General features: G+C 41.5%; 12 protein-coding genes across 13 annotated transcripts in view; 4 read left to right on the forward strand and 8 right to left on the reverse strand.

Annotated features, from left to right (window-relative positions):
• Positions 1-11,206, reverse strand: part of alpha-Spec (alpha spectrin) — a 29,925-nt gene extending 18,719 nt beyond the window's left edge. Inside the window, 1 exon segment of the mRNA XM_068293518.1 lies at positions 10,938-11,206. The gene's annotated coding sequence lies outside the window, so the exon portion shown is untranslated.
• On the forward strand, positions 103-782 carry Lamtor4 (Late endosomal/lysosomal adaptor, MAPK and MTOR activator 4). Its single transcript, XM_068293492.1, is given in 2 exon segments — positions 103-285; positions 356-782. Coding segments are annotated over 2 exon segments (525 nt in total). The 5' UTR covers positions 103-142; the 3' UTR covers positions 738-782.
• Ccz1 (vacuolar fusion protein CCZ1) lies at positions 691-2,461 on the reverse strand. The gene is made up of 4 exons (XM_068293490.1): positions 2,276-2,461; positions 2,113-2,210; positions 1,288-2,036; positions 691-1,217 (listed from the first exon to the last, which is right to left on the reverse strand). Exons 1-4 carry the CDS (start codon positions 2,357-2,359, stop codon positions 709-711), a joined length of 1,440 nt encoding a protein of 479 aa, XP_068149591.1. The 5' UTR covers positions 2,360-2,461; the 3' UTR covers positions 691-708.
• Ubi-p63E (Polyubiquitin-63E) lies at positions 2,849-8,119 on the reverse strand. The gene is given in 3 exon segments (XM_068293520.1): positions 2,849-3,711; positions 3,713-6,111; positions 7,960-8,119. Coding segments are annotated over 2 exon segments (3,204 nt in total). The 5' UTR covers positions 6,101-6,111; positions 7,960-8,119; the 3' UTR covers positions 2,849-2,895.
• On the reverse strand, positions 8,267-10,426 carry Nprl3 (GATOR complex protein Nprl3). The gene has a single exon (XM_068293510.1). The coding sequence runs from the start codon at positions 10,345-10,347 to the stop codon at positions 8,365-8,367; it is 1,983 nt and encodes a 660-aa protein (XP_068149611.1). The 5' UTR covers positions 10,348-10,426; the 3' UTR covers positions 8,267-8,364.
• Positions 11,207-11,327: 121 nt separating the features above from the next.
• Positions 11,328-12,893, forward strand: Sc2 (trans-2,3-enoyl-CoA reductase Sc2). Its single transcript, XM_068293522.1, has 4 exons — positions 11,328-11,798; positions 12,058-12,274; positions 12,337-12,452; positions 12,524-12,893. Exons 1-4 carry the CDS (start codon positions 11,428-11,430, stop codon positions 12,726-12,728), a joined length of 909 nt encoding a protein of 302 aa, XP_068149623.1. The 5' UTR covers positions 11,328-11,427; the 3' UTR covers positions 12,729-12,893.
• A 489-nt stretch (positions 12,894-13,382) lies between these two features.
• On the forward strand, positions 13,383-15,286 carry LOC137579772 (NADPH-dependent diflavin oxidoreductase 1). Its single transcript, XM_068293584.1, has one exon. The coding sequence runs from the start codon at positions 13,459-13,461 to the stop codon at positions 15,211-15,213; it is 1,755 nt and encodes a 584-aa protein (XP_068149685.1). The 5' UTR covers positions 13,383-13,458; the 3' UTR covers positions 15,214-15,286.
• Oseg1 (intraflagellar transport protein Oseg1) lies at positions 15,082-19,613 on the reverse strand. Of its 2 annotated transcripts, none has more exons than XM_068293582.1 (11): positions 19,426-19,613; positions 19,106-19,336; positions 17,561-19,033; positions 17,017-17,499; positions 16,680-16,954; positions 16,462-16,609; positions 16,197-16,397; positions 16,014-16,134; positions 15,797-15,953; positions 15,458-15,720; positions 15,082-15,399 (listed from the first exon to the last, which is right to left on the reverse strand). In XM_068293582.1, exons 1-11 carry the CDS (start codon positions 19,488-19,490, stop codon positions 15,304-15,306), a joined length of 3,513 nt encoding a protein of 1,170 aa, XP_068149683.1. In that variant the 5' UTR covers positions 19,491-19,613; the 3' UTR covers positions 15,082-15,303. The 2 variants fall into 2 exon arrangements, with proteins under 2 accessions (XP_068149683.1, XP_068149682.1); XM_068293581.1 differs by having other exon boundaries at positions 15,458-15,735.
• Positions 19,614-19,733: 120 nt separating this feature from the next.
• On the reverse strand, positions 19,734-24,087 carry Prim1 (DNA primase small subunit). The gene is made up of 3 exons (XM_068293586.1): positions 23,784-24,087; positions 21,026-21,183; positions 19,734-20,964 (listed from the first exon to the last, which is right to left on the reverse strand). Exons 2-3 carry the CDS (start codon positions 21,171-21,173, stop codon positions 19,805-19,807), a joined length of 1,308 nt encoding a protein of 435 aa, XP_068149687.1. The 5' UTR covers positions 21,174-21,183; positions 23,784-24,087; the 3' UTR covers positions 19,734-19,804.
• On the reverse strand, positions 21,619-23,620 carry LOC137579773 (PHAF1 protein CG7083). Its single transcript, XM_068293585.1, has one exon. It carries the CDS (start codon positions 23,175-23,177, stop codon positions 21,846-21,848), a length of 1,332 nt encoding a protein of 443 aa, XP_068149686.1. The 5' UTR covers positions 23,178-23,620; the 3' UTR covers positions 21,619-21,845.
• Positions 23,893-25,713, forward strand: part of dyl (dusky-like) — a 75,481-nt gene continuing 73,660 nt past the window's right edge. Inside the window, exon 1 of the mRNA XM_068293583.1 lies at positions 23,893-24,344. The gene's annotated coding sequence lies outside the window, so the exon portion shown is untranslated. The remainder of the gene's footprint in view (positions 24,345-25,713) is intronic.
• On the reverse strand, positions 24,464-25,676 carry Pex2 (peroxin 2). The gene is given in 5 exon segments (XM_068293540.1): positions 24,464-24,868; positions 24,929-25,231; positions 25,233-25,361; positions 25,431-25,508; positions 25,569-25,676. Coding segments are annotated over 5 exon segments (849 nt in total). The 5' UTR covers positions 25,608-25,676; the 3' UTR covers positions 24,464-24,568.

Genomic DNA, 25,713 nt, shown 5'->3' on the forward strand with positions numbered 1-25,713 from the left:
CAGCGACAATCGATGAACTGTTTTATCTGGGCATACTTTTATCCTATTCCCCTTATTTTTATCCGGCTACCTGTATTTGTTTTCCGTCCCTGCAGAATATCCCCAAAAGCCACCGCTAATTCCTAGCAGTCGAACAAAAACAATGGATAAGGAAAAGCAAATTGCTGCCAATCAAATTGGACACCTAGTTCTCCTTGATGGGGCTGTCTTAGAATCTAGCGGAGAGCTAAAGAATGACGAACGCATGGCGAATGTCATTACGGGTCTGTTGAATCTAACCGAAAGGTACGGGTATGCATAATATTCAATTTTTTATTATTTTACTTTGCAAGTTCCATTTCTCGCCCAACTTTAGCATTGATAGGGACTTTATCGACAATAGCAGTTGCGAAAGGATAACCATCGACTATGACCACTACTATTACAGCATTTGCATGTCGAATCGCAGAATTTATGTCCATAAGCTGAGTAAAACACAAAATGGAGCGAACGGTGGAAACAACTTAACGAGTTCATCCACCGTGACAAACGTATATAACGATCCTAACAGCACTACCATAGATGGCAGCGGTTCTGTAGCGATGGCTTGAAAACTACCAACCCCAGCCCCAGGCTCAGCATCTTGTCATTTCTGCTGGCAATCGTCGCAAGCGGTTGGGCCAAGGCCTTACAATTGGCGTACACCCTTCATTTATCTCATACTCCTGTTTATTTGTCAAAGAATACATCATCTCTGAATTCCAGTTCAAATATACGTTTTGCTTCCTGCGTTACATCCAAAAGAGTGGCCTTACTATTGCACAGAATCACATAATATTGCCGCCAGTTGCAGCGTCGCTTCACTATCCAATAGTCATTGGTGGTTTTCACTTGCAGCTCTTCAGTGGCAGCGACGGCTGCTGCATTAGTCCAACTCTCACTGGGATTAGCTAGATCAGCAATGATACTCATCACATTGTTGGGAAGCGACTTGCTATGTCGATATATATTCGTATGATGCTGCAAGCTTTGCTCGTTAATGAAGAGATATTTCGGTGCCGAGGAATCTGCCGTAGCAGAGGCATTTTCTACTCCACTTCCAAGTATTGATGATAAAATGTTTTCCTTGCAAATTTCGTTTGCTATATCACGGGCCAAGCAAATAAGCTGTGGACCCATATAGGCGTGCAATTCTTCGTAAAACTCTGGTTTGGGTACGGCTTGATCAGCAGATAATGCTGAAAAGCAGATATAAATTCAGGATAAGTTTCGGCTGACATAAAACTTCATACAGCCATCGGCACTTACCATCTAAGAATAAGCAGAGCGTAACATTTAAAGCCCGGTAGATGAGCAAATTATGAGAACCCAAGGACAGATGAACACGCACAGGCGGTGGCGGTAAATTGGCATCGACCTGTGTAACATTATCTTCTACACTGCTTACAAATCGACCTTCTCCTTCATTGGTTGCAGGGGTTGTTTCTTTGGACAATACATATTCCACAATGTAGGCATGCAGACTATATAAATCCCCAGCACTAAGCTTGCCCCCACACACAACCTGATGATTGTAGAGCATAATGCACTCTTTAATAGCTGGAAAGGTAGCGCACAACATGCTAAAGTTTTGTGCACGCAGGAATAGACTTTTATCCAGTGCCAAATACTGGATGGAGTGCAGCATATCCATTATATCACAATTGCCTGATAGTTCCTTGAGCTTGATCAAATATTTGTCATAGAACTGGAGGAGTTGATCCTGCAATGACTGACGCTGTGACTCCAATTGCTCTACATTCGTTGCTGTCAACTTATTGCTGAATTCTCCATATTGGAAGCGATAAAAATTATAACATTGCCTGAGCACAGCTCTAAAAATGCGATCGGAGACTTCACCGCCACGATAATCAGCCACCTCAACGCCATCCTTGAGCCTAATCTCTTTGGGAACATTTAGGACTATGACTAGCCAATAACCCGGTTCGGGTTGATAAAAGAGCTGGGTGGTTTTCTGGGTGTGCAGGGCTTTGCAATCATGATCGGTGGTGAAGGTTCTGTGGACAATAAAGAGATTCGAATTATTATCGTCTTCCCACCTTAACCGAAGAGAGGCACGTTTTATTCGCCCACCCTGTAAATGCTATAATAGCTTCACTCAATCCAACATCCTTGATTTTTGTGTTCAGTTCTATATCATTGGGATAATAATACAAAATCTTCTTGTGCTCCTGCAAGAGGGTATAGAAGGAATTTACAATTTTGTGGGCGTTTTTGGATTTAGGCTCGAACTCACCTCCCCTTCCCTTTGACCAAAGCTTGAGTTGAAAATGTAGAAGCTGCGTAATGTAATTTCTACACGTTGCAATAGTTTTGTCATTATTTAATTATTCTACTGCAAATTAAATTAACAATTGTATATTTTCCTTTTGCTTAACTAAAAAATGGCTAAAGCGTTTTCAGAAAGTAGTGTGGCCATTTTGCCATAAATGCCCTATGGCGCCATCTACAATTCAGATTTCTTCTCTACTGCCAGCATCCTTGTAAAATAACAAATCCAGATACAGCTCGTTTTTAAAACAATAGATACCAAAGTTTTACGGAAAATAATTCTGGCCAGCCAGTCAGTAATCAAATCATTCTTTTAACCAATATTAATTCTTTATTTAACGGAATTTTTTGGAAATTAACAATGTAAGATGGGAGTCAGCCAAAAAAGTTATATGTTTTCTAGTTCTATTTCCAGATTAATCAGATTTGAATATTATTTACTTTAAATTTATATCTCCTACGCCTTGCTATCTTTATCCGATGAGAATTACGCCCAACTGTCAAATTGTAAATATATGGGAATCTTAAGTGCAGAAAATTTCTTGATTGCTTGGATATTTATTTGGAATATGCATTATGACTACACTAAGCCTGGCAGCCACCACGGAGACGTAGCACCAAATGCAGGGTAGACTCCTTCTGAATGTTGTAGTCAGACAGGGTGCGTCCATCTTCCAACTGCTTTCCGGCAAAGATCAGACGCTGCTGGTCTGGGGGAATGCCCTCCTTGTCTTGAATCTTGGCCTTCACATTCTCAATGGTGTCGGAGGCTTCAACTTCCAGGGTAATGGTCTTGCCTGTTAACGTCTTAACGAAGATTTGCATGCCACCGCGGAGACGGAGCACCAAATGCAGGGTGGACTCCTTCTGAATGTTGTAGTCAGACAGGGTGCGTCCATCTTCCAACTGCTTTCCGGCAAAGATCAAACGCTGCTGGTCTGGGGGAATGCCCTCCTTGTCTTGGATCTTGGCCTTCACATTCTCAATAGTGTCGGAGGCTTCAACTTCCAGGGTAATCGTCTTGCCTGTCAACGTCTTAACGAAGATTTGCATGCCACCGCGGAGACGGAGCACCAAATGCAGGGTAGACTCCTTCTGAATGTTGTAGTCAGACAGGGTGCGTCCATCTTCCAACTGCTTTCCGGCAAAGATCAGACGCTGCTGGTCTGGGGGAATGCCCTCCTTGTCTTGGATCTTGGCCTTTACATTCTCAATGGTGTCGGAGGCTTCAACTTCCAGGGTAATGGTCTTGCCTGTCAACGTCTTAACGAAGATTTGCATGCCACCGCGGAGACGGAGCACCAAATGCAGGGTAGACTCCTTCTGAATGTTGTAGTCAGACAGGGTGCGTCCATCTTCCAACTGCTTTCCCGCAAAGATCAGACGCTGCTGGTCTGGGGGGAATGCCCTCCTTGTCTTGGATCTTGGCCTTTACATTCTCAATGGTGTCGGAGGCTTCAACTTCCAGGGTAATGGTCTTGCCTGTCAACGTCTTAACGAAGATTTGCATGCCACCGCGGAGACGGAGCACCAAATGCAGGGTAGACTCCTTCTGAATGTTGTAGTCAGACAGGGTGCGTCCATCTTCCAACTGCTTTCCCGCAAAGATCAGACGCTGCTGGTCTGGGGGAATGCCCTCCTTGTCTTGGATCTTGGCCTTCACATTCTCAATGGTGTCGGAGGCTTCAACTTCCAGGGTAATGGTCTTGCCTGTCAACGTCTTAACGAAGATTTGCATGCCACCGCGGAGACGGAGCACCAAATGCAGGGTGGACTCCTTCTGAATGTTGTAGTCAGACAGTGTGCGTCCATCTTCCAACTGTTTTCCGGCAAAGATCAGACGCTGCTGGTCTGGGGGAATGCCCTCCTTGTCTTGGATCTTGGCCTTCACATTCTCAATGGTGTCGGAGGCTTCAACTTCCAGGGTAATGGTCTTGCCTGTCAACGTCTTAACGAAGATTTGCATGCCACCGCGGAGACGGAGCACCAAATGCAGGGTGGACTCCTTCTGAATGTTGTAGTCAGACAGGGTGCGTCCATCTTCCAACTGTTTTCCGGCAAAGATCAGACGCTGCTGGTCTGGGGGAATGCCCTCCTTGTCTTGAATCTTGGCCTTCACATTCTCAATAGTGTCGGAGGCTTCAACTTCCAGGGTAATGGTCTTGCCTGTCAATGTCTTAACGAAGATTTGCATGCCACCGCGGAGACGCAGCACCAAGTGAAGGGTAGACTCCTTCTGAATGTTGTAGTCAGACAGGGTGCGTCCATCTTCCAACTGTTTTCCGGCAAAGATCAGACGCTGCTGGTCTGGGGGAATGCCCTCCTTGTCTTGGATCTTGGCCTTCACATTCTCAATGGTGTCGGAGGCTTCAACTTCCAGGGTAATGGTCTTGCCTGTCAACGTCTTAACGAAGATTTGCATGCCACCGCGGAGACGGAGCACCAAATGCAGGGTGGACTCCTTCTGAATGTTGTAGTCAGACAGGGTGCGTCCATCTTCCAACTGTTTTCCGGCAAAGATCAGACGCTGCTGGTCTGGGGGAATGCCCTCCTTGTCTTGAATCTTGGCTTTCACATTCTCAATAGTGTCGGAGGCTTCAACTTCCAGGGTAATGGTCTTGCCTGTCAATGTCTTAACGAAGATTTGCATGCCACCGCGGAGACGGAGCACCAAATGCAGGGTGGACTCCTTCTGAATGTTGTAGTCAGACAGGGTGCGTCCATCTTCCAACTGTTTTCCGGCAAAGATCAGACGCTGCTGGTCTGGGGGAATGCCCTCCTTGTCTTGAATCTTGGCCTTCACATTCTCAATAGTGTCGGAGGCTTCAACTTCCAGGGTAATGGTCTTGCCTGTCAATGTCTTAACGAAGATTTGCATGCCACCGCGGAGACGCAGCACCAAGTGAAGGGTAGACTCCTTCTGAATGTTGTAGTCAGACAGGGTGCGTCCATCTTCCAACTGCTTTCCGGCAAAGATCAGACGCTGCTGGTCTGGGGGAATGCCCTCCTTGTCTTGAATCTTGGCCTTCACATTCTCAATGGTGTCGGAGGCTTCAACTTCCAGGGTAATGGTCTTGCCTGTCAACGTCTTAACGAAGATTTGCATGCCACCGCGGAGACGGAGCACCAAATGCAGGGTGGACTCCTTCTGAATGTTGTAGTCAGACAGGGTGCGTCCATCTTCCAACTGTTTTCCGGCAAAGATCAGACGCTGCTGGTCTGGGGGAATGCCCTCCTTGTCTTGGATCTTGGCCTTCACATTCTCAATGGTGTCGGAGGCTTCAACTTCCAGGGTAATGGTCTTGCCTGTCAACGTCTTAACGAAGATTTGCATGCCACCGCGGAGACGGAGCACCAAGTGAAGGGTAGACTCCTTCTGAATGTTGTAGTCAGACAGGGTGCGTCCATCTTCCAACTGTTTTCCGGCAAAGATCAGACGCTGCTGGTCTGGGGGAATGCCCTCCTTGTCTTGGATCTTGGCCTTCACATTCTCAATGGTGTCGGAGGCTTCAACTTCCAGGGTAATGGTCTTGCCTGTCAACGTCTTAACGAAGATTTGCATGCCACCGCGGAGACGGAGCACCAAATGCAGGGTAGACTCCTTCTGAATGTTGTAGTCAGACAGGGTGCGTCCATCTTCCAACTGCTTTCCGGCAAAGATCAGACGCTGCTGGTCTGGGGGAATGCCCTCCTTGTCTTGGATCTTGGCCTTCACATTCTCAATGGTGTCGGAGGCTTCAACTTCCAGGGTAATGGTTTTTCCAGTCAAGGTCTTCACAAAGATCTGCATTTTGGTTTTTTCTGAAAATTTAAAAAAAATTAAGTTTCAACTTTATTGTAAAAAAAAAATGACGCAGTGCATAAAAAGTGTGATGCTTTTGTGGTTCAATACACATACATATGCACATATGTACATACATTTGTATGAATGTACGTAATTAGATACATATGTACATAGATTTACGTAAATGCAGATGTTCTTACAGATGTATGTATGTATGTACATCCCTTCAGTACCGGTCGCCGCAAATTCCTCAGAAAATCCGAGGTAATTTTTGAGATGTCGCCTCGGATTTTCAGGGGACATGCCATACAAATTACCGGCGACATTTAACATTGTGTGTCCTAGCGCCTCGGACATTCTATCGATTTTTCGGCGACATGTCGACGGAATGTCCCCGCAAAATAGTGGTTGATTTTTCAATCGAATTAGCGGCGACATGTCGACGCAATGTCCCAGCGAAATTATACCTCGGATTTACAAACGACATTGCGGCGACATTGTCGATAGAATATCCCAGCAAAAATTTACCTCGGATTTACAATCGACATTGCGGCGACATTGTCGATGGAATATCGCCGCATTTTTCCAAAAATAAATAAAAACTTGACTTGATTTGGTTTTTTAACACGCATTAGTTTTTATTTAACAACATATATATACATTTAAATTTGTTTATTTTTATTCTTAAATATATTACATTAAATTTAAATATTTATGTATATTTACATTTTTCTTAAGTTTTTATTACTTTACTTCTTTTGGCTTGTGCCAACCAATGTCTTAGCACATTCTCCGCCGGCTCATCCGGAATCGGATTTTGAATGGATTCTAAAAAGAACAAAATTGATTAGGGAATGAAAAATTCAAAATATTAATAACACTTACCTTTATTACTGTATACACTGAATTTGAAAAAATTCAACAGTTCCTGCCCCTACGAAATTCAATCGCGAATGAACAAAGAAACGAAAAGTACAAAGCGACGCGCGCAGGAGTTGGAAAAAACAATAACAACAATGCACTGACGAACGAAGTGAATTGGCGTAGACAAAAATCATCATGCTTTACTCTTCCAATTTTTTTTTTTTTCAAATGAGAAATATATATACATATATGTATGTACAATGACGACATTAGCTCGTTCGGGTGCCTTCGGCTAACCTCAGCATGAAATGCGCTGGCAGAATTTTTTTCTGTCGACGTTAGTAGTTCGGAATATGTGGCGATTTTGTCCCCGGCGACATTTGGTACTGAAGGGATATGTCAGACATGTATGTATATGCACACATATGTACATATGTATGTATGCACTTGCATGTCATGGACAAAGAAAAGGACAAAAGGCCTCGCAGAAACTGCGTTTGACCCAATTGCAACAAAGACTAGAATTTTATTCAAATTCGAAATTCATAAGCTAATGCGTCAAACATACATTAGAAAAAGCAATTATACTTAGTGAAAATTGGACACTTAGAAGCTCTAACAATTTGATGAAGGGTGGAAATTTATCAAACAAAGAAAAACTGAAGGTTATGTCGGGAGGTTTAGGCAACCATTTTGAAACCTTTGTTTCGTTTGCATTGTCATCGCCATCGCATTTTGACTGCGTATGTATGTGTGTGTATGTGTGCACCTTCTCGAATTTTCAACGTCGTCATAACCGAATTTCACCAGAAATAAATAAAATCTATTTATACCTTAATTAATTAAAATTAAATTGACGAAAAACGTAATTCAACCAACAGGGAAACTTAAATAATAATGTGTATTCGATAATTTGGGTTTATATAAAAGGGGAAAATTTCAACAGCTGACTCTTGATACGCATTACAATTAGAAATTGCGTTTTCAATTTCTGCACTTACCTTACTCTCACAAATTATTAGAAAATGGTAATTAAAAGATTTCTTGAACTTTAGAATATATATGTATGTATGGGTACTTTTTTATATGTATGGATTCCTTTTCTTATTGCGTCTGAACACTTCCTATCTTGTTTAACTTGGATTTTGCTTTGTGGTGAAAATCTCTTTCTGTTCACCTTTATAGCTCCTATGACCGTTTATCGATAGATCGATGAATTTTTAATCGGAAATAAGGGGAACAGAAACACTGGGGTTTAAATTTAACCGGTTGACGTAATTCAAAATCGAGGAAATAAAATTTTATAGATTCTGTTTTGTTACATTAATTTAATTAGAAATAGGTTAACAAAATATTAAAAAAAAATGTGTTCTTATGCATTTGGAATGCTTGATTTAAGTCTAAAACTACTTGTTATTGTACATTGAGGCAATGGCTGGATCTTCCGTCTCATAAATGATAAGAACATCACGAAATTTGTCTAGCAGTTGCAACAATTGAGAGCGTCGCAAATTTTCGAAATACATAATCTCTTCGAGATGATGCTCGCTTTTAAAATAGCCCATCTGATAGAGCTTGACCAGAAGCGATAGATCATCTACATTAAGTGAAGCTGGAATGCGGCGAATGGCCGCCCGATCGGCATCAGTGAAAACCAACAGCAGTTCCTTAAGCTTCTGCTCATCCTCCATAGAATCTAAGCTATCGCAGTTGTCGGTGCTAAGGGAGGCGGTCATGCTAAAGTTGGACTTATGGCTGGATGAGGCCTGCACCACAATATTATCCGATGCGGAAGCAAGCGACGAATGATTTTCAGAAATTGTTCGCCTTTGGCCAATGGTGTGGCCAACTGAAGGTACAGGAAGCGGTTGACTAGATACACTGAAGACAGATCCACCATGCAGATTATCTTCAATTTGATCGTCTAGTTCATCTGGATCGCTGTGTCTTTGTGCGGCGCAAGAAGCGGAGTCGGCAAACTCATCATCATCATCGTTTGGCATGAATTGGACATACGTGTGCAACTGCATAAGCAAATGATGCTGCAGCATCCACAAAACCATTTGGGCAAGGATGCCCTGTCTGGCTGGCTGCTGCAGAGGTGTTGTTAGATGTCCAATAGAAGTAGGTAGCGAGAAATCGGAGATGACTTCGAAAAGAGACATGCCGGCAAAGCGAGCTGAGAATTTCTCTACCAGATGCGATTTTGTATGTAGCGGGGCATCTGGAGCTATCACATACACATTTGTCTCGCACAACGGATAGATGATGGTTGCTTTGGCCCAATAGACCAAATGCGAGACCAATTTATAGACATGCTCGATACTAAGATCCGCATTTGAGGCCATGCTCTGAAGACTGATTAAGGGATTGTAGGCGTCTACAAGTTGCCAAAGCATGCGAGCCCCAGTGGGTGGAACACAATCGAGAAGCTCAGCAAAGTCCACCAGCAAAAGCATTCCATGGTACGGCTTTAGAGCCCGTAAGCAACGGGCAATTGTTTCTGGATCCACCATACTGCCCTTCTTATGCAGCTGATGAGCTTTAGCCGGCAGGCAAAAACAGAGGGTAAGATTGTGATTTAGTGAAGTGCTGAGCAGGCCAGTGGTACAGAGATCATGAAAAATGGATTTAAGGGCCTGGGCCAAGCTGCATCGCTCTGCAATCAGCTCGAAGGTTTGTTCCAGCGGTTTTTGTTCCTGCGACTGTTCATCATGCGTTCGCGCCATTTGTCCCGTCTGTTCTGTAAGATATCCGCTGCGTTGCTCCTCAAATTTCAATGCCAAGCCGAGCCGCTTGCTAAGCTCGTGGTAGCACTTTACAATGGAGTAGCTAGCCTGTGCATGTAAGGCAAAGACAATGTTGATCAGCATTTGCTGCTTCTTTGCGGCAGTAGAGCAAGAAGCCATAACCACACCAGAGGTTGCCAAAGATGCGGATGCCGCTGTGTTTACGGTGGTCGTCGAGGCGTTGCTGGGTCGCTGCTCCTTGTGGGGTATCAGAGTGGGATGGCTTACAAAGCGCACATCGTTGAGCTTAAGCTCAAATTTTTGATTACATAGCTGCGGTTTCACCGCAAACAAGGCAGATAAAACTTCATCAGCAAATCCTTGAAGCTGTCCCTGTTGACCAGTCTGTTGTCCCGAGGGCTGGCCAGTGGCTCCATTGTTAACGTTGACGCTGCTGCTGCTGCTAGTTGCATTTGCAGTTGTCTGCAGCAAATCGTCCGTTTGGACAACAGCAAAAGGATTCCGTTTCCTATACTTGCGCTGCTCCTCGGTGGCCACCTCTTGTCCCAAAGTCTGGTAGGGATAGCGATAAAGCAGGCGATCTCCTTTGCTATCAAAGTAAACCAGAATGACGGCCAACGGATTCACATTTGAGTCCATTGCAACAAACGCAAAATATTTAATTATTGTATAAAATATTTGGGAAGAAACAAAACAATCCTATCTGCGCAATGCAGAGTTGCCATACTGGCTTATTTTTTTTTTAGCTGTTTTTGGTTTTGGTCGAATTTAAAACGGCACAATTTACTGAGTTTTCACTATCGGTTAAAAAAGGGTGAGTCCCTTTGGTAAACATCCAAAGGTATTTTAAAGTTTTTCCATTATTATCGAAAAAATTGATGGTCGAATAGAACTGCTTCGACAACATTCACCTTTCTAACATTGTGTAGTCCTTGGTTTATTCTTTTTTGAGACTCACCAGTAAACTCAGAAACAGGATAAAAGAAATTGTTTAATTTTGTTGCAGTATTTTTACAATACTTTATATTCCGAGTAGAAAATAAAAGTTATTTTACACCTTTCAGACAAGACCGCTTAGGCGTACAGAGTCTGACTGACTAACTAAAACACTGTTTTCAATATAAACAATACATTTGAAAATGTTGAGCACATAATCAAGGCCTCGTTCTACAATGTCCTCTTTTTTGAAATTTTTAATATCTTGTAAAATTGTTGTTGCTCGCACTTACCAACAGTTAAAATGCTTCTAAAATGTCGATCCAATAGAAATTAGATGTCGGTGGCGGTTTTTTAACTTTAAGTTTTCACTGGTTTTGATTGCTTTTTGCTTTTGTTCAGTTAATTGTACCGACAATGTGGAAAGAAAATTTTAGACTTGACTGGAAAACATGATATAAATTTTTGTATTCGGTATGGTTCTATTGCGTTTGTGTGTGTGTGATACGAATTGGTTTGAACGACGAGGCTGTGGCTACTAAAGTGTATAAGATTTGAAATAACTTAATAAAACACTTTGAAAGAAATTACCAAGCTGCACAGATTTTTAAAAGTACTTTTTTGGCTTTTTTAGTTTTTCAACATTGGACATAAACCGATACCTTTTATCGACAACACTCCCAGATCTAGTGTGAATGGAAAGCACAAATTCCAAGTTTCTTTAGTCAATTATTATTCAATTTTATTCAACTTTAGTCATAGTCTGTGTCGACCGGCTGAGAAATGGAGCTCGAAATAGTAAACGCAAAGTCTAGCAAACCTTACGGAAAGGTGACCGTGTCGAGTCCGAGCACTACAATTAGCGATTTACGTGTTTTAATTCATAAGAATTTAAAGCAGACACCGGATGCCAATCGCCAGTCACTGCGTCTGGATTCTCGTGGCAAGAGCGTCCGTGACGCGGATACATTAGAGTCGTTGTCGCTGCGTAATGGTGATAAGGTTTACATTAAGGACTTGGGGCCACAAATTGGATGGAAAACTGTTTTCCTGGCTGAATATGCCGGACCATTGATTGTCTATTTGCTTTTCTATTTCCGTCCGGAGTTAATTTATGGCCAGGCCGCCAGCAAACCAATCTCCCTGACCACGCAGTAAGTGTGTGTATGCATACGTTTGTATATTTGTTTGTGTGTGTGCGTATTGGTGTGACTTTCACATCTTTCGATTTCGAATTAACGACAACTGCTGCGACCCTATTGACCCAGAGACTTATGCAAAAGCGTTGAAATGAACCAAACTCATGCATAATTATTAACCCGCTTAAGCTCTCCTCCACCACTTCCACTTCCTCCTCTTTTTTTCTCTTTTCCCCCACTTCCATAACACTGTTGCTCTTTCTTTTTGTTTCAGTATTGCTGCCGGCTGTTATACAGTCCACTATGTGAAGCGTCTGCTGGAGACCATCTTTGTGCATCGTTTCTCCCATGCCACAATGCCTTTGCGAAATCTATTTAAAAATTGCAGCTACTATTGGGGATTCACGGCATATGTCTCATATCATGTCAATCATCCACTGTATACTTCGCCATGCATGTGCACAGTTTTCCCAGCTTTGATAGCTTTTATTGTAAGTTTTTGAAAACTAAACGGATTTGCGGTTCAGTATTCATAATTCTTCTTCTTGTTTAGTTTTGTGAATTGGGTAACTTTTCAATTCATGTTGCCTTGCGTAATTTGCGTCCACCTGGCACTAAAGTACGCCGTATTCCTGAGCCGGACACTAACCCCATGACCAAGTTGTTCAAGTAAATTACTTTTTAATTGGATTTATTCTCGTCGCAATTCATTTAATGTTTTTTTTTATTGTATATTGCAGCTTGGTATCTTGCCCCAATTATACCTTTGAAATTGGAGCCTGGTTGTCATTTTCAGTAATGACCTGCTGCCTGGCAGCGTATCTGTTTGCCTTTGCCGGTGCCTTCCAGATGACTATTTGGGCCCTGGCCAAACATCGCAACTACAAAAAGGAATTCAAGGATTATCCTCGTCAACGCCGCTCCATTTTTCCATATGTTTTGTAAAATGGAATTAGTACCTTAATTCAACGAACACAAGATGATAACATTTCCATACACTTTATTCCAACATTTTATATACATATATTTAATTCAATGGGTTAGTTGATATACATATGAACTTTGAGCTTTTGGTTATACACAAAGCAAATAAAAACTGGAAAAACTGTATGCTTTGAGTGTGCATTGTAATTTGTAAAATTTTGTTGGACTTTGTCATAGATCGATTGCGTTTTATCTTTAAAATGTTTACCAAAAATAGTCGGCAAGTAGGAAGAGACAGGGGCAGAGAGAGAGAGGGAGAGAAAATAACCATATTTTTCGTTAAATCGTTAAAACAATTATTTGAAATAATTAAGTCCACTCTGATTCATTCCAGGACATCGGGGTTATTATTCAGGTGAATGACTTGGTTTTGACAGGTGTTTTTTTCTCTAATTAATTTTTGTCAAATATAAAACGACATGCTGTGTGATCGCAGGTATGCTTACCAAGAATCAAATCTAATTTAGAATGTCTTATTATTTTGTAACGGGAATTATGTCCATATATAACACGGTAGTTTTGTATTTTATACTGAGTTATAGTGTAGCATAATGCAAAAACAGTGCTGCAAATACACAAAATGTACGAGCAGCTGATTTCTGATTTGTACATTATATTGACAGCTGTTTTTAAGACTGACTCAAAATTTCGTGTTTGTTCATTCAAAATTTTTGTTTATTTGTAACTTAAAATGCGCCTATTAATACTCTACGCGAGCCAGACCGGCACCGCTCAAGATGTGGCAGAACAAATTTGGCGGGAGTCTCGACAATGGGGCTTTACTGGACCAGTGCTCTCCATTCATGATTACGACATACAACAACTTGTCGGAGAAAGCCTCGTGGTATTTGTTGTAGCCACTACTGGCGATGGCGTTGAGCCGGATACTATGAAACAGGCTTGGCGGTTTCTGTTAAAGCGTAGTTTGCCCAACACTTCATTAATGCACATGCAATACGCTTGCCTTGGATTGGGTGATTCCAGTTACACAAAGTTCAATTTTGCAGCCAAGAAATTGGATAAACGTCTACAAAATCTGGGAGCAGTACCTATATGCCCTTTGGGCTTATGTGACGATCAGCACGATTATGGCTATTTAGGTGCCTCTTTGCTCTGGATAGAAGGTTTGTGGATGTCTTTGAAATCCAGTCTGGGCCTGGGTAAAAGAAATCAATCGCTAGCTGTCAACAAGTATTTGTTAGAGAGAGATTCTTCACCGCAAGTGCAGCTGCAAGATAAGGAAAATAAACTGGTGTGGAACCAAAGGCATGTGCCTTACAATTTTATCCTAAAGGAAAATTCTCGAACAACACCCGAAAATCATTTTCAAGATGTGCGCCTGTTGAGACTCGTGAATGACTTCCCGGATCAGGTACTTACCTGGCAGCCTGGCGACATAGTGGAACTTCAACCCCACAATAGTAGGGAGAATGTAGAAAAGTTTTTCGAAATCCTTAGCGAACATAATCTAGAATTCGGCCCAGACACTGTGGTACGAGTGACCCAATCTCATTCAGATTTGGTTTTACCACAGGCTTATGCTTCATCAATTTCGTTGAGGAATGCAGCCAAATATGTTTGGGACTTGTGTGCCAGACCTAGACAAAGGTTCTTCGAGGTGCTGTCTCAAAACTGCACCGATGAAATGGAGCAAACAAAACTGCTGGAGTTTAGTACAGCTGTAGGTCTCGAAGATCTTATTAGCTATGTTAATCGACCACGTCGGTGGATATTGGAAGTCTTGCAAGACTTTCCCAATGCTACTGCGCGACTAACTTTGGAACAGCTATTCGAAATGATGCCCTTAATGCAGACACGTAGCTTTTCCATAGCATCAGATTCATCGACAAGATTTCTAGATCTACTGGTCGCTGTGGTTCAGTATAAGACCATCTTACAGTCCCCCCGCCTTGGTCTATGCTCTAACTGGATGAAAAACTTACCAAGTGGTACCATCATTAAGGGAGCCCTTAAACCAGCCACAATGACATGGCCCAAAGATTTAACTACACCATTAATTTTGGTTGCTACTGGCACTGGTATAGCTCCATTTCGGTGTCTGTTGCAACAACGTGTTCATGCCAAGATAGACGAGGGTTGTGAAATTGGTCCACTGGTTGTGTTTTTTGGCTGCCGCAATAAATCGTCCGATTTTCATTTCGAAGTGGATTTCAATAAATGGTTAAAATGTGGACTCATAGAGGGTCATTTTGCCTTTTCACGAGACGGTGCAGATAAAGTCTATGTGCAGCATTTAATTAAGAAACAGAAAGAGCATATAACCGACCTTATTAAGAATCAAAACGCCTCGGTATATGTCGTGGGCAGTTCGAATAGTATGCCCAAATCAGTAAAGGAGGCATTTATTGAGTCACTGGATGGGGACTCGGGTTATCTAGACGAGATGATAAAGAGGCGCCGATATCAAGAGGAAACTTGGTCATAAACTAAAGAAAAAATTGAACAGAGTCTACTATGTGATCCTATCTGTATAAATATATATTTAACTAAAAAATGTACTTTAAGGCGTGCTTCATCAAAAGTCTTCCATAAGTTTCTCTGAAGGTGTACGACAAAAGGGACAATGTCCCTTTTGCAGAACCTGTAGTTCAAAATCCTCAGCATAGAATAGCTAAAATAATCAAAGGGTTAATAAAAAAGTATTGAAAGTCTATGCTCCAAAAACTTACCAGCAAACATTGAGGACAATAGGTGACTTGCAGATCTGGCAATATATTTCGATAATATATATTTCTCACATTCTTGTTCCGACGCTTAAGTATGAGCACATGATTCGGATCAATGGCTCTTAATGCAGTCCGATCCAAACTTAAAGGCAATGCACTAGCCACATCTTCACTGAAAGGATCTGCATCTTCTGGACTTTTAGATGGTGCTAACAATAGGCGCTCCGCCTCTAAGTCAGTGATATCCACTTCAGGATAAAATTGTACTAAAGGTAAGATCTCTGTCAAAGGAATGCGTTAGTTAGAATTAATGTATGAAAATAATATTGACTCAAGTCTAACCAAATGAAACAAATGAGAAAATATAATCCTGTCGACAGGTGGGACAGCAATTGCTATTCAAGTGTTGACTATAATTTGAGCATTTATAGCATAAAGGTAATAATTCCTCAGGATCATTGAAGCCAATCTTACAGGCTTTGCTGTTCAAGAAGTTTAACTGCAAATAAAACGGAATCAAATCAAACAATAAGCAAAACAAATCATATGCAATTCCTACATCAATCTGTTCCTGCACTCCGGCTGGAGGTTTTAAGGATTGTAATCTCTTATTAATAAGCAGGCACAATTTATTTGCCTGAAGAAACTTGGCCTGTTTGGCCAAAGTGAACAGAATCGAACTAAAACAGAACAAAAAGGATTAAAAGATTTCTTAAACATTTAGAATTTTAATCACACTTACAACATGCTAACTCCTTTCGGCACACCCTTATGCTCCACTTCATTGATAATGAACCGGCTGACATTAAATAAACTCACTGGGGAGTGTGTAGTGAAGGGTTCTTTCATATAATTATAGATGACACTAAAGGCATAATAGACCTTGGCTATGCGTAAATGATTTTTGTACTCATTCAGGTGATGATCAATGGGTTGCTGATCCCTAAAACAAATAAATGCCATTTGATTTAGAAAACCAAAGTAAAGCAAAGAAGAAAGAAACCCACTCTTTATCGTGATAAATATCTAAATATTGCTTGGCCATTAGCCAATAAAAGTAACTGGCATCCAAATAACGTTCTTCTGCTATGGCCGAGTTGCTTAACTGTTTCAATAGCCGATTGGCATCCTTAGTTCGCCCAGCCTTTAGGTAAGCTATAATCGAATAGAAAATCAAAAGTAAGTTTTGTTAGTTTAGTTAGTATAGATTACAAATTCTCCTTACCCTGGTGCGCTTCAATAAACTGATCTGTTTCAGCCAGCCACTGGGCATGCTGATAATGCACTTGCGGCATTAACTCTGGCAAAGATTCGGCCAAACGAAAGGCTTCCGGCCAATCTTGCACTTCCACATGAAGCTGCACCACTTGAGCCTCATTGCCAAGTTTCTTGAAGACTTCCGCTGCCAAAGGCAATGCTTTAAGATTCTTTAAATTAAATGCCACAGACTCCAGGGCTTCACGATCACCAAGACTCAGGCGTCGTCCAATGTCGAAAAGACTAAACAGAAAGGAAACTCAAATCGGTATGGGCATAATTGCATAATTTTTGACTTGACTTACACATCGGCCCATCCTTGTTCGGCCACTATGTCAATGGCCTTTTGATGTTCACCTGCCGAGAGTAACAATTCTGCTGCTGCTCTCGGCTCCTTTACGGCATAAGCCCATTCGGCACGCTTGCGTACCAATTCTCTTTTCTCCTGGTCGGAGCCATCTTTAAGATACTCTTGGGCCAAATCGAACATTCGCAAATCGGTGTACATCTCCAAGGCGCGCTGCGATTGACCACATTTGAGATAGAGACGAGCTGCCTCCTTGAATTTCCCCGAGAAGGCACAGTTCTCGGCGAGAAGAACTTCTTTGGGCACCGACGATCGTTGCTGCTGTTCACGTAATTCACCAATCAACTTGAGCCACGGTAGATTTCGTACTTTCACATATGCACGTAGTGCAATATTAATGTGTAAAGCTTCTAGCGAGGATTGGGCTAAGCCCTCCCAGTCACTTGAGGTAACACCCAAACAGGCCACCTGATAGGCTTCCCTGTAAAAAAAAACAAAGTTGATTCAAGCATATTTTAAATCCAAACTGCAGTCAAACTTACTCAAAGAGTCCGGCCTCAATGAACTGCCACATGGTTGCTCCGAGAGCCAATGGGGTATTATGCATAATATTTCCGCGCAGGCAAAAAGCAGTCGCTCCACATAGACCCACCACAACGCCATGCATATTCTGTGGTGCACGTGGTGGTAGATTACCCACACGGACACTCAATCCGCCTGTTGTATGCGTGTAGCATAGCATGCTATCCAAATGGGTGTTCCAGGTAACACTGTTAACCCCAGAATCCTGATAAAGTATTGTGTCATTGACGATATCCCTTACCACAAGGCGTCCAGCATCATCTACTACAGCAATTTTGCTGCGGTTCGAATTGATGTCCAAACAGCGAACCGCTGAAACCGCTGTTGTGATCAGAAGGGGCAGGGAATTGTTGAGGAATATGCGAAAAACTTGACCATTCTTTAGGCCCACCATTAGGCCTTCTCTGCCAGATGGTCCTCCAGTGACTTTGATGTACCTAATGAACGAATCCATAATCCATTCGCGCTGTAGTGAGCCGAAAAAATCCAAACACTGCAAACGCTTTTCCTGACACAGGACAATGTGACGGCCGCAAACCACCAGCAAACTGCAATCAAATTTCTGTTGAATCTTCTCTCTGACCTTATAGTGCATGGGCTGATCCTCTCCAGAGCTTAACTCATAGAGCACAACACGCTCAGGTAATTGAACGGCCAAGCGATTGCGATAGATGGCTATTTTCTGTACCAGATCACGGCATTTAATTCGAACTTTTTGGCCAGAGATCAAATGTTGTATGATGACATCGCACATATTCTCACGAAAGGCATAACGCTCGCGATATAAGGCATGAACTGTGCTGGAGGCAATATTAAAGCAGGCCAAGGTCCCATCTTGACAGCCAATGGTATAGGATTGGCCATTCGGATGCACGGCCACCGACCATATCCAAGAATCGAAATTGTCACCCAATGTACCCAGGCGTACACCCTCTCGGGTGAAAAAGTGAAGGCTACCAGTGCATCCGCTGACCACACAAAATTCACCATTGGGGAAGTATTGCAGACACAACGGATCAAAGCCCAGGGCCCTTTCCTTGCCTATCATTTGACCACTGAGCGTATGAAAAGACAATGATTGACTCCAATCCACCACTCCTATGGTGTCTACATTGCCGCCAGCAGAACCTCCTCCATTGGCACCAGCCGGACAGCACTGAACACTAAAAACGGTGCTCTGTGCTCCTCCTGGACGATCGATGCGTCCCTTTTCCTCGCCGAGTTTGTTTCGTATCGAAATCGACCCATTTGCCAGGCCCAGAATCAAATATTGACCATCGTTGGTCCAAGAGCAACCATTAACCCTGGACGAGATCTTATACTTCTGCACAGCCTTTTGATCTGCCGACCAAAAAGCAAAATCTGAGCTGGAACAGGAGGCCAAATGATGCGAGACGGGATTAAAGCTCATGCATTGAATAGAATCGCCGTGGCTGTAAAGCAGATAGTATACGAAATGTAATTCACTCAACGGGTTTATTTTGGGTAGGCGAGGGATCACTTACGAGTACTTTAAAAGACCTTCCAATTGTGGTGACCATACAATCACCATTTTGTCAGACGCCCCGCTAGCGAAACGTTTGCCATCTCTGGAATAGGCCACACAATTCACAGTATCCTTGTGAGCTTTAAGAGTATTTAGCAGAGATCCATCGGTAGGATCATAGATCAAAAGACGTTCGCCAGCGGCAACTACCAATTGACTGCCATCGGGAGCATAGCAAACGCTATGGACACTTTAATTTGTGGAGTAAAGAGAATAAGATGGGCAAACGGGAGTGAGTGCCAGAGAGAACGTGAGGGACAAGATCCTAAGTCACTTTACCTGGTCTCCTCCTCCTTGGCATTGGGAAACTCAATGCGTTCCAGCCATTTCAGCACTCCACGCATTTTCCTTGATCTTTTATTGTAACTGCATTTTAAATAGAATGTCTGTGTGGATTGTTGGTTGGTTGGTTTCTTGCAAGGTGGGTTTCCTCTTTTGTTTTGTTTACAAAGCTTCCATAGCAACCGAAAAACTGCATCGAATTGAGACCCTAGAAACTAAATGCGCGGTGAACCTTTTCGGAGAACTAGTTCGTAGACTAACCTTCCCCTAACGATCGTTTTGTAGAAGAACTTAACATTCAAAAATTTGCGTCGCTACATTTATTTCGTTAATGTCTAATGATTCTTATAAAAAGATTATTATTCTTAATTGATACTTAAAAGTCCATGTTACTGGACTTGGATTGGTTGCATTCACGTTCCAGCTTCCGTAAAAACTCTTCAAATACCACCACACCCTTGAACATGCTTGTTTTCTTGTGATCCTTGATGCGACTCTTATCCTCTGGGGCCTCCTGATACATTTTGGTCTTATCATCAAAGGCATTTATCTCGTGCAATAGTTGAGCTATTGTGGGGACTGTAGTTGGATCAAATTTAGCCACAGCGCTGACACTGAAGGGAACGCAAACTTTGCCCGTTGCAGGATGAATACAGAATGGCGATTTGAGTAAATGATTAAATCCCTTGGTAACATTGATATCCAATCGGGGATAGAGTAAACATAATTGTACCTCTTCTACGATATGCTTTAGTTTGCGACTCCACAGAACATTGCCACTGGTTCTCATTGAGTTGGCGTATTTAACAAAACTCTCCCAGATGGAACGCGAATGGGCGCCGTCTTCGTGTGTCTTCTGTAGATAGGATTCAAGCTCATTGCGTGCACTGTCTTCGGAAATCATGAGGAGAAGCTTGCTCAAACCTTTGGGAGTGCCAAAGAGATTCTGATCCTCTAAAATAATTTCCTCAAACATGGGCTCCACCAATTTCAAAGCTCTCTTCACACTATGATGCGTGCGATCGCCCAGTTGACACCTGGCCGCATTAGTGCCCATGACATTCACATAACTGATAATATTCAAATACTCTGCCACAGCACCTCGTCCACGGGTATCTAGATGACGCGCCTGTTTATCGCAGACCCAGCAATGTATGCCACGACGTCCCGAAAAGACCCACAAAATGTGTTCAAAGCCAAAATCCTCACGTAGTGCTTGGTCTAAAATACGCGCAGCCAGGACCATAAATTTCCAACATTTCAGGCATACTCCTGCACCCGAACAACAAGTACGCACATCATCATAGTCCGTCATATCGATATCAAAGACTAATTCACGTTGAACGGGCGTCAAACCACCAGCACGGAAATTCTTTGGTTTTGTATTCATAACGGGTCCTATATCAATTTTATAAGGATTACGAGAACATATTTCCTTCTCCAATTCAGCTTGAGTTTCAAAACAGAGATAACGTATGTAAATATCATCATGAAGTGTGAAGGAAATCTCACGATTGCAGAAAATACTATCTTCAGCTGAAATTATAGGTGATTAGAATAATTTTACGATTGCCTCAAAATGGAAAGCGAAACTTACATAGACCATAGGACAACCAACGATAAAAAGGAATATGTGGAAAAAGACGTCTATAATAGACGGGCAACATATCGGGTAATATATTGGCATCGTAAGTGGGCAATGCACGAGTTGCCTGGGATTCTTCAGTTGTCGTTTGTTCTGGCATTCTGGATAAACTGAAAATGTTAAACACATATAAAAACGGTTTCGAATCAATTATACCAGAAGATCAAATGAGAAAACAATTTGATATTTGTTTTGTCGAAACCTTATTGCTATATATTTATATATATATTAATGTTTTTTTTTTTGTTGTTTCTTTAGATTTTTTGATAATTTTTTTGTTTGTTTCTTTTTTAAAGAGAAATACACGTGTGTTTGAGCTTAAAAATATTGAAATATTTTAACGACATGCAATTTTTTATGTTAATATTTGTTTTTTTCATTTAAATTACAAGGCTAAATTAGTTATTAATTTTACGATGAGTCGTAGGGTCGAGAGTTGGAACAAAATGTGGTGGAATATGAAAATTATAAGAGAATTCGGATCAGATCAAATTGAATTGCAATTGTTTAGTTACTTATCTTACAAAATAGATATTCTATATATATTTAAGATACATATTTGTTTATTTATGTAACTAATTTTAGCCTAGGTTAGATCATTTGTGTATGTGGCTTAAAAGTTAGAACACGACGATATATGTATGTATGTATATACGATGAGATGACAAGCATCATAGAGCCCACATCCTCGGTTAAATGTTTTTTTGTTTGTTTTCCATGTTATTTAGCAGCAAATTTTTCGATTGATTGAGTTAATTGGGGAATCAAAAATTTATGCCACTGTTAGGCGTATATCTTGCATTTTATGCTGCTGCCAAGAATGGGCTGGTTGCCGCGGTGGTGCTGAATTATATAAAGTAACCGAGGCTATATGATTGTTGGGCATCACTTCAAATATCAAATCTTGATAGCCATAGCAGAAGGTCGAGCCGAAGGGATTTGCTGTATTAGTTGAGCTGGCACGATGCAAGACCACAGGACGCTCGGAGGTTGCCAGCGAGCCACTTATCTCATCCCATTTGGTATAAGCAGTTAGATTGACATAATCTGTTTTTGTGGGCGTAACCAGATCGAGGTTATTATCGCTTGCGTTGCTGCCTGCACCAATGGGGTGATCCGATTCTAACTGGAATTGAAACTCACATCGATGATACATATTGAAATTAAAGTGTCCAGGATAATTGGTATGCAGAATGAATTTCTTGCAGGTCTGAGTGCGCGCATCGAAGAGAACATCTATGCCCAAGGTGAAGTAATTGAAAAAGATGTCACTGCGTTTGCTCTGTGCCTGTCTGTTGATACTCGAACTGTGGATTTTCATTTTATCCTCACTCTTAAAGAATATTCTGTTGGGGGCGCCCAAATTGGTGGCCACATCTTCGCAGCTATCTCCGAAAAGTAGTTCCCTGGTAAAGCATTGCCGTCTGGGCTCTAAAGCTCGTCCTGAACCTTCGGTGAAAAGTTTCAGCTTTAAACCTTTTGTATGACCATACGAAGATCTCATCACAGTAGCCGAGTCCAAATACATTTGTCTATGATAACAGGCCAACGGCAGGGAAGGGGCACGATTCTCGGACACATTGCTGCCTGCATAGAGAGACATTTTGGAGACCACAGGGGAGGCGCCATTAAGGAACACCAGAGAGCCCAAGCCGTGTGCATAGCCTGAATGCAGTTTGCTGTCGACTGGGAAATAGAAGCTCAATCCACGAAAATGTAGGGCAAAAAGCTGTTTGGCTGCATCATATACACCAGGATGGGTGGCTCCAAATGAATGCTCGATTTGCTCTATGCTTGGCAGCACTTCAGGTGAATTAAAGTATACTCCGCCGTATTTCAGTTTCACCAACTTCATGTTGAAGACCTCGATGGTTTTAAGACGCTGTACAACTGGATCAAAGATCAAGCGAACACCATCCTGAGGCAAATTGATTATAATATCTACCCCCAAGGGATTTGTGTCCGAATAGAGCACCTGGACACCCTTGATGATGCCCACTTGGGACTGAATGATAGCTATTGCCTGGGAGAAATGCATGCCCAAGATAAACTCCCAGGCATCACACCCTAGCGAGATCTCGGGTACTATTTCCAGGTCCAGCATTTTGATTTTTATTTCCTCTGGAATTTGAATTGAGTTTGATGATGGTATTTCTCGTAATTGCAATTGTTTCGCCGCCACCTTACTGACCTTGATATGTGAAATCAGCTGAGCTGCTGGCCCCACAACACGAAAATATGCGCAATTTCGTTGTAGTTGTGATTGTTGTTGTTGTTTTTAAGTAATTTGTTCACTATTTTTCTTTGTCTCCGTCTCTTTTTTTCTGATTTGTTTGTTTGCCTTCTCCTTCTCGTTGTTGTTATTCTTTTTAACAAGTTTACAATTCGCTTTATTGTTAATTATGCAATGATTTTATTGGCTGGCAGTTTAATTCTCTGCGTTTGGTAAGTTTCAAGTGAGTTTCCCTTGCAAATATTTGATTTAATAATTTTTTTTCAGAACAAAGGCGTATAATGCGCAGTTCGCAAACGAAAAATGAGATAATAACAAAATGATGGCGTTGCCACCTAGTCTAATGGCAGCTGTTTTAAGACAACAAATCATACTGTTATGTTTCTTAATAAATAAATAAATAAATTATAACTAAAATAAAGAATTTATTGACTATTTATCTTTTAGTTTACACTAATTAAATATTTAACAACATACTTTTTATTTCTGCACTAGCTTCGTTGCGTATGATGGCAACGCTTATGCTTGGATGCAACAGCTGACAGCAATTTATTTTGGCGCGCTTTTCTGGTCAGTTTTCTCTGCAAGGTTTTCTGTTTTATACGTCTTAATATCGCGTGTGTTGTACCTTTTTCGAAAACTAAAAGCTCTTTTGGGTTAATATAAATACTTCTTAGATAATTATTCAATTATTAAACCGTTAAACTAACAAAACTGACCACCGCGTCGTCACTTCACTTAGCAAAAGAAACCAGGGATAGGTATCGGAACCTGAATCGTCCGTCTCTGATCGTAAGATCAAAAAATCGGAATCAAATATTTGTGGCGGTATAATAGTGATCCCGTTAATTAACGCGCCGGGCAAAAAAATTTAATTACGATATCGCTACCGATACAGCCAAGTAATTTCCCGCGTCGAGTGGAAATGAAATCAATTGTGTCCGTGACACTTCGTAACAGTGATCTAAAAGAGTGAGTGCTGTTTTTTTTTTAAATGTGTAAAGCGAAACGTAAATAAACATTTTGTTTCGAATAAATGTAAGTATAAAATAAATTCTCCTAGTACTGGTGCCGAATAGAACTGGAACCATAATCGATATTTCATGATGTGTCATCCACCCCTGGCCACTCGATACGTACTTTAAGAACAGCGCCAATTGTAAAATGTTTGTGTATATTTTAATTTTTACAAAAGTCTTATTGGAATATAAATCCTATAAAAACATAACTCACATGCATACGTACATACATATAACAAATAGTTAAACACTTTGGAATTTGTCCTCCGTACAAGAAGCTCCACATTTGGTACAAGAAAAATTGGAATCGGTTAATATATTTGCACTTAAGCAATAATAACAATATATGTGACCACATCCCATGTGATGGGGTAGCGTGGGCCGTTCCCCGCAATAGGTACAAGTGGTACTCATTGTCATTTTGGGTGCCAGGAATACGTGACTCAATCGGCGCCCACTCGCTGGTTGGCCAAACACCCAAGTCTTAAGTAAACGATGGATTTTTCGAAAGTTTATGATAGGCAAAACCAAACCGAGAATTTCCTGTGAATTAAAAATCCTATATAATTAACCAAAAGTAAATAGTTATTATTATCCTCTCACCATAAATCCTCCCCAGAGCAGCTCACGTGTTAGGTACTTATAGCCTATATCCCTGCGTTGATTATTTCTTAAACTAATATAGTCCAGGCCAAGTAAATAGTCAACTAATGTCGGTTTTCGCCCAGTCTTTAGGAAGCGAAAATAGTTAAGAATGTTTAAGACCAAGGCGCTGTTCTCTGCCCATCTTATTATTTGGCTAAACCATTCCACACGATGTGACAGACGCCTCTCCTCCCAGCTCTTTATATAGCCCGGCAGCACGGTGAGGGCAAAGTGCAGTACCAGCCTAGAAACTGTCAACTTTTTCGGCATCGTAGGCCAATACCAGCAATTGCTGGCCAAAGGTTGAGCAGCGTTTTCCCACGGAACCAAACCAAATAGCCGATTGAATAAGTAAATCTAATTCCGGTTGAATCTTGACGAATAGTACTGGCTATATAAGGCAAGGAAAGATAATGATTTTATCATTCATGTTTTGCTTTCAGTTATGTTTTGCGCTTACTGATATGGCCTGAAGGTTGTCCAGTAAATTGTCTCGTATCAGCCGGGTTATATCCTTATTTAGATAAATGGCATCTATCTGCCAGATAGATAACAATGTTCAATACATTTACAAAAGGTCAGGTCAAATGCAACTCACTTGATTTACACGCGGCACATATTTGTTTTTCTCCAGCATTTTTCATAGATTTCAGTTTATCATTTTCCGTTTTCCACTTCCCAGTGTAGAGCTGAGCAAACCGTGATAGAATTATAGACCAATTATCGATAGCATTATTTTGTCT

The sequence above is a fragment of the Drosophila tropicalis genome, unplaced genomic scaffold (assembly GCF_018151085.1).
Source record: "Drosophila tropicalis isolate 14030-0801.00 unplaced genomic scaffold, ASM1815108v1 contig_769, whole genome shotgun sequence".
NCBI lineage: Eukaryota > Metazoa > Arthropoda > Insecta > Diptera > Drosophilidae > Drosophila > Drosophila tropicalis.

What these genes read in the sequence shown, in the direction of transcription:
- Ccz1 (XM_068293490.1), bottom strand. Translation starts at nt 2,359, where the DNA reads ATGACAAAACTATTGCAACGTGTAGAAATTACATTACGCAGCTTCTAC. An exon ending in TTGGTCAAAGGGAAGGGGAG is followed by an intron (nt 2,211 to 2,275) that starts GTGAGTTCGAGC and finishes ACCCTCTTGCAG; the next exon opens with GAGCACAAGAAGATTTTGTA. An exon ending in GCTCTGCTTATTCTTAGATG is followed by an intron (nt 1,218 to 1,287) that starts GTAAGTGCCGAT and finishes TCTGCTTTTCAG; the next exon opens with CATTATCTGCTGATCAAGCC.
- Nprl3 (XM_068293510.1), bottom strand. Translation starts at nt 10,347, where the DNA reads ATGGACTCAAATGTGAATCCGTTGGCCGTCATTCTGGTTTACTTTGAT.
- Sc2 (XM_068293522.1), top strand. Translation starts at nt 11,428, where the DNA reads ATGGAGCTCGAAATAGTAAACGCAAAGTCTAGCAAACCTTACGGAAAG. An exon ending in CAGCTTTGATAGCTTTTATT is followed by an intron (nt 12,275 to 12,336) that starts GTAAGTTTTTGA and finishes CTTCTTGTTTAG; the next exon opens with TTTTGTGAATTGGGTAACTT. An exon ending in CCCATGACCAAGTTGTTCAA is followed by an intron (nt 12,453 to 12,523) that starts GTAAATTACTTT and finishes TGTATATTGCAG; the next exon opens with CTTGGTATCTTGCCCCAATT.
- LOC137579772 (XM_068293584.1), top strand. Translation starts at nt 13,459, where the DNA reads ATGCGCCTATTAATACTCTACGCGAGCCAGACCGGCACCGCTCAAGAT.
- Oseg1 (XM_068293581.1), bottom strand. Translation starts at nt 19,490, where the DNA reads ATGCGTGGAGTGCTGAAATGGCTGGAACGCATTGAGTTTCCCAATGCC. An exon ending in GATATTTATCACGATAAAGA is followed by an intron (nt 16,398 to 16,461) that starts GTGGGTTTCTTT and finishes TATTTGTTTTAG; the next exon opens with GGATCAGCAACCCATTGATC. An exon ending in CCGAAAGGAGTTAGCATGTT is followed by an intron (nt 16,135 to 16,196) that starts GTAAGTGTGATT and finishes GTTCTGTTTTAG; the next exon opens with TTCGATTCTGTTCACTTTGG.
- Prim1 (XM_068293586.1), bottom strand. Translation starts at nt 21,173, where the DNA reads ATGCCAGAACAAACGACAACTGAAGAATCCCAGGCAACTCGTGCATTG. An exon ending in TTGGTTGTCCTATGGTCTAT is followed by an intron (nt 20,965 to 21,025) that starts GTAAGTTTCGCT and finishes CTATAATTTCAG; the next exon opens with CTGAAGATAGTATTTTCTGC.
- LOC137579773 (XM_068293585.1), bottom strand. Translation starts at nt 23,177, where the DNA reads ATGCTGGACCTGGAAATAGTACCCGAGATCTCGCTAGGGTGTGATGCC.